General features: G+C 31.5%; 1 protein-coding gene across 5 annotated transcripts; it reads right to left on the bottom strand.

Moving 5' to 3' along the window:
* Positions 1 to 568: 568 nt before the first annotated feature.
* Positions 569 to 10,758, bottom strand: LOC106769328 (RNA-directed DNA methylation 4). 5 transcript variants are annotated; one of them, XM_014654903.2, is made up of 12 exons: positions 10,270 to 10,758; positions 7,644 to 7,799; positions 7,177 to 7,319; positions 7,000 to 7,080; positions 5,242 to 5,330; positions 4,900 to 4,974; positions 4,686 to 4,727; positions 2,530 to 2,687; positions 1,702 to 1,829; positions 1,344 to 1,422; positions 1,196 to 1,269; positions 569 to 1,102 (listed from the first exon to the last, which is right to left on the bottom strand). In XM_014654903.2, the coding sequence occupies exons 3-12, from the start codon at positions 7,268 to 7,270 to the stop codon at positions 849 to 851; spliced, it is 1,074 nt and encodes a 357-aa protein (XP_014510389.1). In that variant the 5' UTR covers positions 7,271 to 7,319; positions 7,644 to 7,799; positions 10,270 to 10,758; the 3' UTR covers positions 569 to 848. The 5 variants fall into 5 exon arrangements, with proteins under 5 accessions (XP_014510389.1, XP_014510392.1, XP_014510390.1 ...); XM_014654906.2 differs by having other exon boundaries at positions 7,177 to 7,289; XM_014654904.2 differs by having other exon boundaries at positions 7,644 to 7,763.
* Between the last annotated feature and the right edge of the window lie 248 nt (positions 10,759 to 11,006).

Raw genomic sequence — 11,006 nt, 5'->3', positions numbered from 1 at the left:
ATATATATATATATATATATATATATATATATATATATATATATATATATATATATATATATATATATATATATATATATATATATATATTATGAGAAGAACTACAAAATATTCATATTCATTATGATAGAATTACATAAATATTTTATATTATTAAAATTATTAAAAATCATATAAAAACTAAATTTTTTAATTATTTAATTAAAAATGTGTTTTTAATTTTCAAAATTTAAGAATATTGCAGTTCATCAAATTTAAAAACATTTTAATCCCAAAATTTGAAAGTAAAAATAATAATAGGGCACCATTTCCAAGTATAATATATAAAATCAGGTGAGATTTTATATTTTTGTTTCCAAAACAAAAAGGAGACTGTTCACCATTATGAAATTTTATTGAGGAAATATTTTTCCACTTATTTTACAGGTGCAGTTCTGTGAAAAGCTTTTGTTGGAGACTTCAAATATTAACCTTTTTGCAAGGCCTAGTGACAGATTCTTTAAGCCATAAGTTGTTAAATGTTATATATCCAAACACCACTTTTACACTGAAGTAGAACTTGTACGTGTAGAGAATAGACGTTAGCCAGTATCCAAACCCTTTCTGTAAAAACTACAAGTTATACAAGATATAATGATGATAAAAACCCTTTATCAAAGAAGTAAGCATTCTAGCTCAAATTCCAACACAAAAAATTAGGTCCACAAGGAAAAAATGCCTATAACATCCCTAATGTCTATATCTAGTTCGACGGCTGCTGCACAGTTTTGATTTTGTTCAAAACTTTTACCCCACCCCATAGATATAACATCAACATCAGCATTTTCGTTCCTTCAGCAAAGTCAACTTCATCGGTACGACCACCTCCAATCTTCATCTTCATCATTCTCATCATCATTACAAACACCTTCATACTCATCAAAATCCTCATCATATGGATCAGCATCATCTTTGGAAAAACCATGATGTTCTGTATCCTCGTTTGAAGATTCGTTACTAGCATCGCCATTTACACCTTCTGATTCACTCTCGGAATCTTCAACCTCTTCTTCATCCTCTTCAGAAATCTCATCCGGATAATCATTCAATGGATTGTTTTCAGCTATAACCAACAAAAGTAATGAAATGTTTAGCCGTATGTGATTACGTTTTGAAGGGTGTAATGAGGTGAAAAGGTAGGTAGACTAGCGAATACCATTTGAGTCATCAGATTCATAATCTGAATCATCTGGGCCATCATAATAGTCCTCCTCCTCCTCAACTTGAACACTGAGCCAAAATAAACAAGTGTCCAGAAGCAAGACAAAAAGAAAGCCATTTGAACATAATGACAAAACACTCACAGTGGATAAGAAGCTAAAGTATCTTCTGGGCTTATATCCATCTCATCCGTCACAGTGTATAGGTCATACACATAATTCTCTGGAGTACGTCACACAAGACCAATTAAATTGAAACCATATAAACAAGAAAAACGGTCAGCAAATACTGCATACAAAGCAACTAACTGAAGTGGAGACAATGATAAAATGCCACAAAATAACTAAGACATTTTTTTTCTATAATCAACAAGAATAAGAAAAATGTGTTTGCTTTCACTCATCTGTCAGTTATTTAAAAAAAATAAGTGCGCATTGGGCAAAAAGTAGCAGAATCAGTAATATTTTAATAGTGTATTTAGCAACTAAATAAAATAACCACCTCCTTTGGAATGACCACTCAAATGAGCAATCAAATCGGCTTCAACCTCTTCAGCCGCATTAGGAATAAATTCTCTCAGTAAAGGAAGGTAACTAGACAGAAGTCTTTGATCCTCCAATGAGATTTCTCTGCATCAATCACATTAAACGTTTTTTATTATAGTTGTCCAAATATATGAAAACAAAAATTCTGATGAAACAGTTTTGTTAAATTGTAGCCAAGCAGTACGGCAAAGCATGGCAAAAATTCAATAAGAAAGCGTGCAAGTAAAAGCGACAGCATGATTACGTTTCTGTTTGGACTGAAGTACAATGGGAGAGTTCAATCTAAAATACTAAACCATTAGGTGGGTGAGTCTCCAGGGTTTAATACTGCATCAAATAGCTCATCCTACTTAATGTGGGACTCCTAACATTGTCACTCCATTGAAGGACCGACATCCATATTACCTTCACATAATCAATATATAGAGAAAGAACAAACTCTAGATTTATTATAATCAGGTTTTATGTTCAAATTTAATCAAGAAAATTTGGAAGCTAAATAAAAAATAATTTAAAACTTGTCACTTAGCTAGCTATTTAACTTGTGTGTATTGATTTGTATATGTTTCTTTATGTTAAATTCTTCTTAGAGTTATGTTTTATTATTGATCATGAATCTTACAATTCCCAGGTCGTAATATGGACATTCCTATTCTCAATTCGTCTCATTACAATTTTATTGTAGCTGACATGCTTCCATTATAGGCCAATTTTCCGTCTGACATAATTTTATGGCAGATTTTTTACTTGCTACGATTAACAACATTCTGATGGAAATACTTACTGCGGTTGCACTTCCTTCTTTTTCTCTTCATTGTCAACGCGAACAATGTCATAGAAATTGCATATTTCTTGTAATTCTTTATCATGTGTTGTCCCTGTCCCTTTGTTTCCCTTCCTGCTTTTCCATATTTGTTCAAAGCGAGCATCTTTTGCCAAAGACTGAAAGAGAATAAAATGAGACAATTATTCCACAAGGTAACCTGTTACAGAAAGCTTGATAATTTTACACCTAAGCCAATTACTTTTGACAAATTATAGAGTTGAAATCTGTGAACACCAAACAAAAATCTTTTGCCACGTTCAAAAGCAAACATGTACCTAGCTAACTGTGCTCCAAACAACTTTTTCAAACAAAATTCAAACTATTAAAAGACATCTTATGTATGGAAATCCACTCAAAATCTCAAACAAGATTCTTAGCTTAATAAATTCCAACAGGTCAGTTGGTGATACAGGACGCCAACAAGTAAACCAAGCTGGGTATAAAAGCTAAAGCAACAAGTAAACCCAATGTCGTTTAACCAGAAAATATCTTAATATGAGAATTTTCTGATACAAATTTTAGTTTACATCGTTCTAGGTTTTATGAAAAAGACAATAATGACAAGTTTGGAAAATTAAAGAATTAAAAATGGTGGTCATGAAAAATTTGTACTTTACATTAGAAGTATAAAATATAAAATATTTTAAATTAGTTAGTATTTCTATGTACAACATTAATAAATATAAGTACTATTTATAATTTTGTTCATCACTTTCAATTATTTATTTCAGCCACAACTATAAAAATGATAAAAGATAGTATAAATATCATGAATGCTAAAGAGTATTAGACGAGGGGACAATTTATTTTTTTAAACAGAGCCCATGTGATTTTCATTTTCTAGGGAGGGTGGGCACTGCCCCTGAGACGTAACATGAGGTCCATCCCTGGTTCAACATCAGTGCTGAGGAGAGATTTTAATATAAGAGAAACTTTAAAAATATGAAAGGGAAGGGACATACAGCAAAGACAGGATTTCAGAGATAGAAGAGGGGAATTTAATTTGTAAGGATACCATTATTAATAAATTTTCATGTCTATCATCTTCCTACGCAAGAATTTATTGGGATAGGAAATAGCATTGGTGTTCCATTACATGATACAAAAAAGAAACTGACTCTTTAACATAGGTACTAATTTAGTAATGGAACAGCCACATCTAACCATGGATAATATATAACATAGAATATCACCACAAAGCAATGACCAGATTTTGAATCTGCGCCAGCTGTAAGAAACTTCCCAACATTACCTAAGAGTTCTTACCTAGTTGAGCTAATGGTTGTGGAAGAATTCCAGGAATGTTGTTATTGCAACTACATTGAACATTATCACAGGACTTTTGGGTGATAGGAGATTTCCTTGTACACGAAATAGTTAGAATTATTTGAATAAAAAGGAAAATCGTGTACTTTATTCACAAGCAGGAGAATCAATTACACAATTATCCCAAATCATATGCAAGTGAGCTTAAAAGTTTAGCTTCTCTAATCTTATCATCTCAGACACTAAGTTATTTTATGGATAATGATTTTATTGGTACAAAGCATTCAACATTAACTAATTCCCATCAGAAAACCAGAATGACCACTTATAATGGAATCGCCCCTCCCAACCACATTATATTCATCCATAAGGTTTAAACTCTAAAATTTGCTTAACAAAGTAACCAATGTACTTTTTACTAGGAAATAGCTACATTGATAAAATTTCAAACAACCATACATAAAATTTCAATTGATTTGAACAGGAGTTAGAATAACATAGATCTGAACATGAAAGACACTCAAAATATATTAAGAAACTTTTTCCTATGTATTTTAAGAAACTTTCTCAAAATATATTAAGAAACTTTTTCCTATACACTCAAAATATATTAAGTTCAACATAATATGAATGAAATTAAATTTTTCAGAAAAAATGACAAAAGGAACAGAAAAGAAAAAGAACAGTTCTTAAAACAATCATACCATCATGCAAAATTTAGGAAAGGGGATTGTCAGATGAAAGTAGTACAGAAGGATATGAGAAGAAATTATGCAAGGCATAGCGTTATGAATGTCCACAGATATGCACATCCATAAATATGAATAAATATTAGACATGTAACAAACCTCCTTTTCTTGTTTAGCTTTAACCAATAGCTGATCTTGCTTCTGCATACATTAAAAGTAGGAAAAAATGAAAGACAAAAGTATGATAAAATAATGTGAAGTTATCAAAAGTTCAGTTAGTCTGAGCAGTTACTTAATGACTTAAAGAATGCACAAGCATGTGACTTTGTCATTCTGCACAGGCAGACGAGAGATGGAAGAAGAAAAGACTTACATTATTCCTCTTGAAGAAGTTCTTTCTTTCCTCAAATTTCGTCTTCAAAATAGAAGCAGAACTGGAACCAGGATCCTAAAGAAACAGTCAATTGATAAGGGCCATCCAGTTTATCAATAATGATTCAAATTTGTCACCTATCAACAAGGCCTACTCAATAGAATGAAATATATCCAGTTTCTCAATGATGATTAAAAATTGTCACCCCTATTGATCATACCAACTCAGCACACTGAGATAAAAGATGTTCGAAATCAAGAAAAAAGTGAACGATGTTGCTTCATGATGTTACTCTATCATAAGGAGAAAGAATCAACAACACCATCTAGGAGGACAACATACCACAAAGGATTGCACAATATCAAAGGTGACCTCAGAGCTGCTTATTGTCTCCACATGTTGAACAAAAACCTTCTTGCTATGAAATTCCACTTTAGTAGAGAAAAATCATATCAGGATTGAGCTATATACTCTAAACAGCATTAAATTCTAAAAATTCCAGCATTTCCTAGCACTTCATTTTGTCAATAATCATCTCAACTCAAGAAAGACTTGTTCATATTTAGCTTCATTTGAGTCATTCGGCATCCTTAATTAGGTAGCATCACTATCATGGCAACTTTGTTTTTTTAAACACAAAAATAGATATTATAAGCAAAAGAAATCCACATTTTAAGAAAAAAAAATTATAATGAAATAAATTAAGTTTGTAACACTCAATACAGGAAGGAAAATACTTATACATTATAGCTGGGGATTGCATGCTCAATAAGAAGAATGAGTAAGAATCAGCTTGGAGAATACATTTGTAACAGCATGTCCACCAGAAAGGATGAACTAAATCAATACCAATGGCCACAGTTAGTTTGTTATGCTAATCCAAGGATTATTGGTCCTATAGAGGTAGAGCATGAAAATAGCTTGGAGATTTTGTGGGTTTCATTCATAACTAAAGAAAATTAAACAGGGTTTAGGCATTGCTTGTAATTATGGTTATAGAAGAGTTGTGTGTGAGCCTGATTTCTTAGACCCGTTTGATTAATGCAGGCACACACAAATTGCACAGTTCATCATTATAAGAGTTGTTTCCATTATTTTCTGCTCTTCCAAAAAACAATGCTAACTGGATAACTTCACACATCTAAATATTATTAGTCAGTGGGAGACCTACATTCAACTGAGGGTGCACAGTTCCACACCCTCAATTTTTCAAATATACTATTAAATATATTAAATTTTCAGTTCTTGAACCACTTAAGTTTAGTTATTAACCTCACCATCAAGTGACAGAATCACATTGATATGAGAATGCGTAAATCCATATGTTATATATAGGGAAATAGCCTAGTTATCAGAATCTTACTATTCACAATTAGAATCTCACAATTCAATAAATTTTGGCAATCTGCCATCTCATATCTCAATATGAATCTTAAAATGACTTTATGTCTTTCTGTACATGAACGAACCCTTATAATTTTTATCATCTATAAGATTTGACAATTCATGATGTTTTACTCTTTCACCAATTCTTATGAAAACCAAAAGTCATGTGAGCCTACATTTTAAATGAAGAGGAATTTAACACTTAAGAACTTATCCTATTTGATTACTCCACCTTTCTTTGTCACTCACTCAATATGTGTACTTTATTAAGCTATTTAATAGTTTTTTTCTTTTTCATTCTTTTAAATGTTTTATCCATTTCTTGTTTATATTGATTACACTGAACATTATATATCACATATTTGAACCAATTTTCACCTTTGTTAAAAAGAAAAAACTCGGCTATTTATGATTCAAATCTCTATAACCTTGGTAATAACACTTGTTATTCTTTAAATAAATTGCTCCTCCTTATCCAGAGAATTGGGTTCACCATTGTTATCAGTTATCACGTTATGAAATATCATGCACTATCCATAAGTTCATCAAATGCGCTAATACAGAGATTAAATTCTAAGGAGACAAGCATAGCAAATCCTATTCATAATACTCATAAAGTTGCATAGATATAGTTACTTGCAGGAAAATATGAAGAGACTTAACCGCACATAAAGTAAATAATCTGTAAGACAAACTTAACCAAGAGCAACATACCCTTTTGAGCAGAACCAGAGATTGTTAAATTTCCAAGATCCAAGAGAGAACGTTTCAAGGGTCTCTCATTAATTTCCAACCCTACATTGAATTGACAAAACCACATACAAAACTTTAAGCACGCAATGGCCCAAATAAAACCCAGAAAAAAAAAACAAAAAGAGGAAGAAAGTTTACAGAAAGCATCAAGTGGGAACTGAGAGGGCTTGCGTTTGACCCTAACCACCACAGGTTTCGGTAGTGAAGGCGCAGCCGAAGAGCTTTCTGCCATATTATCAGATTTCTCCAGCCTGTTCAATTTCAGGGTTAAGCTGCTAAACCTGAAATAAATTATGAATCACTCTGAACAAAACCGAATTTAAAAACAGCTCAAGAAAAATATTTTTTTCTAGAGTTGATTCCAAATACCACAATTGCTATTAAATATATGTAACGTTGTCAGATTTAAAAAGTTGTTTCATTTAGCACTACATATACCACAATACAGACTTGTGATATACACACAACTATCCATCACAATAGTTTTCACTCAACACCATACCAAGCATTTCACATTTAAAATAGATATGCTACATAAACAACTTAACAAAATATATTCAAACCTATTAATGAATCAAATGCAGAACGAATTACTGAACACTTACAATATCAAATTCACGGTTTTTCATACAATCAGGAGCTGTGGGAAGATTCTGTTTGGAGAATGATATCTCATCCAATGAAGTGTTCAAATTGCACGCAGATTCTCTAATTTCTGCTTCATACTATTAAAGTTGTTCTGTTACTGGATTTTTCTCTAGCTAAATTGACAAAGAAAATTGAGACATAACTTGAACTTCCTCAATCTCTGGCTAAGTACCAAAAAGATACGAGAATGCAAATATTGATGAAGAATCTAATAAAAAATGCAACGCTTCAATCCATTGCATGCATTGCAACAATCATGCTCAAATCATTCGTTTCAATGTAACAACAACCCACACAATAGCATTTTACATATTAATAAAGTCATCACACCAAGATACAAGTAATAATCTCACTTTTTGACAACGAACTTAGGCAACCAAGCCGAGAGCATCTAGATGAAAAGTATAAAATAGAACTTATAGAGACTCCTGTTTTGTTGGTGACGCTTGAAATGTCATTTTAAGAAACAACTTACCTGATGTGCTATATTGTGTATCACTTTACTTTTTAATCTTATGGATACAAAGAAAGTGAGAAGGAGTAAAGTCCCATGGTATTCACACTAAAATGACACCTGTGTTAAAGTTGTATTTTTTTCCTTTTATAATTACCAAAGACGAAGATATTTCTTCGACTACAATTAAAATATAATGAAAAGGTACTTTGTTTCACTTGTTAAAAAACTTCACTTATTTCGTTTTGATCCTTTTCTCACAGTAATGATGTTATAATGATCACAGACAAAGAATTTGAGATCAAAGATAATCAAATAAAATATTTACCCCATAAAAGTTTTAATACTTCAGTTGCAAAAAGCCATATAAAACTAACCTTGAAGATTTATTATGTGTTAAGTCTAGGGGTGGACAAAAATATTTTTTCCCCATTCTGATCCACTTTTGCACTGTTTTGATCTGTTTAGAATTCATTTCATTAAATCTGTTTTCTATTTCTGATCTGTATTTTGTAATTTTTTTAGAACATATTTTTGTTTTACTTATATAGATTTTAAAAATTGGAAAATCTGAATTTTCAATCCAAAACATATTCAGATCAAAATAATCTGAAACTAATAGGATAAATCATGTTTTCTGACAAGAACACTCATCACTCATATCCACATACCTAGGTAACTTTATAAAGAATCTATATATCATGAAACAACTAAATTGGGATGCCATACTTGTACGAGTTGAAGTTAAAATTTTAATGTTCATAAAGGAAATTATATCATACTTTAGAAAATTCACTGGAAACTTCTTCAATTAACATATTTGCAAGCACACCATAAATACAATACTTTATCATACAAGAAAAGAAAGATGACCCACCAAAGATAGATACAGTTTGTGTAGGAGCAGTTGGGAAAATCCAATTAATTTGCAACATAAATTACAAGAAAACAAATGGTGACTAATTGAATACCAGGAGCCTCTTTGGATGAGCTTGTTTATAAGATCTTTTTAAAAGAGAAATATAAGAAGAACCTTTATCATAAACTAAAATTAATTTATGCATGTTACTTTGCAGAACCTTTATCATATTCCCTCTAACTTCTTATTTTTAACTCGTGCATAAACTAAATTTGGAACTTGTCAAGTAGCTATTCAAACAAGTTAAAGTAAAAAAAAATAAAATAAAATAAAATAATGTAGAGAGTATATAAAACTATTAGTCTAAAGAATGGGATGGATATGATGCATGAGACAAAAAAATAGTGTAGAGAGTATATAAAACTACTGTAACAGAATGCATGATATTATGTATGAGAAAGATGAAAATCTAACATGAAACTAATCTAGAGTGATTGAGAATGACCAATGAATGAATATAATGTCATGATTGGTGTATAGAAACATGTTCTAAAAGTTAGAAGGAATAAAATCTACATGGAAATGTGAAACAGTTAACTCTAGTGCCTTATGTACTCCAGCAGCACCCTCAACTACATAAACCACCCTATCATCCTGAAGAACAAAAATTGTGAGGTCTTCTTCAGAAGGGAAAAGACGATGCAAATGGTTAGCAACTAGAGAATGTCAAACAGCCCACCAACGGACAACAATGCAAAGATTGGAAAAGAGCTTCAAATTGTCAGTAAACTATATTTGAAAGTATAAACCTGAACATTGTAATAGAAATTATTTCCTCCATAATTCGTTCATACCACTCCAGAACATTACCACATAGTATTATTTCTTTAATTAGAACTCTGTTATTTCTATTAAGATGGGATTTATACACACATGTTTAAATGATAAACACTCCTTCAATAATGTTCTAATTAAGCTATTTAACCAAACAGGCACTCATTTTATTAAAAAAACATGAAAAACAAATGAAAGCAGGCAATTTACAGATTGAGTAATGCATTGTCCACAAGTAGAAAAATCCAAAATTCTCTAACCTAGAAACTGCAACATTTAATACATGAATAATACATCTTACATTTCGCATTTCATTTGTCACGTTCCACAAATTACTACTATATTATTTTAAAACCTTTGACTAACATTTTGGTTTCAGATAACAACAGAATACGAACAATTGCCTAAGACAAAGAAAAAATGTTGAAAAGAGTACCTTGAAACCCAGAAAGGAAGGTTCAATAGAGACGGTGCAATCTCGACCGTTGAACCAACTTCTTGTCTTCTTCGGAGGGGCTTAAACTACGTGCGAAGGAGGGTTTTAAGAGAAGGGTTGGAGTGGCTGAGGGTTTGAATTTCTTTGAGGAGAGAAGGGGAAGGGAAATGATGAGAGGCGAAGATAGGACAGGGACGGACCGCAGCAACACCGTCGTCTCCGCTGCCGCGGCGAGTGGCGAGTGGCGATATTTGTGTGATAACAAAGTGAATGGTCTGTTCTGTGGTGAGTGAGAGCGAAAAACAAGAATTTTGCAGTGAATGAAACTTCAAGCCAAAAGGAAAAGATTCAATCTTCTTCTTGGAGGGTTCAATCGAGGGTGTGGGTAAGTGATTTAGGTATAAGAGAGCTACATTTCAATGGAGATTAAGGTTCAATGGAGAGTGTCACTGAATTATTTTGGTAGGAGAGATAGGAAATAAAATATAAAAGGGAAGGATTATCATTGACCTATAAATACAATATAAACTTATATTTAAAAACTAAAACTAAAAAAAAATAAAAACATACTTTATGGTTTAAATGAAAAAAGAGGAACAAATTCCTTGGCAGAAACTAATTAAATAAAGTGAATGACTAATATAGCAATATTAGTAAAAAAAAAAGTAAAAAATAAAATAAAAAAGGAATAGTGGTGGATTTATATTAAATTTTAAATTTCAGACTTGTTTTTATGT

Source organism: Vigna radiata, chromosome 7, assembly GCF_000741045.1.
Source record: "Vigna radiata var. radiata cultivar VC1973A chromosome 7, Vradiata_ver6, whole genome shotgun sequence".
In the NCBI taxonomy this organism is placed as follows: Eukaryota; Viridiplantae; Streptophyta; class Magnoliopsida; order Fabales; family Fabaceae; genus Vigna; species Vigna radiata.
This window is presented reverse-complemented; position numbering and strand designations above follow the sequence as displayed.

Coding starts and splice junctions, on each gene's coding strand:
- LOC106769328 (XM_014654903.2), bottom strand. CDS start 7,270: ATGGCAGAAAGCTCTTCGGCTGCGCCTTCACTACCGAAACCTGTGGTG. Junction 2,688..4,685: donor AAGCTAAACAAGAAAAGGAG/GTTTGTTACATG, acceptor ATTCTCTTTCAG/TCTTTGGCAAAAGATGCTCG. Junction 1,830..2,529: donor AAGAAGGAAGTGCAACCGCA/GTAAGTATTTCC, acceptor TGATTGATGCAG/AGAAATCTCATTGGAGGATC.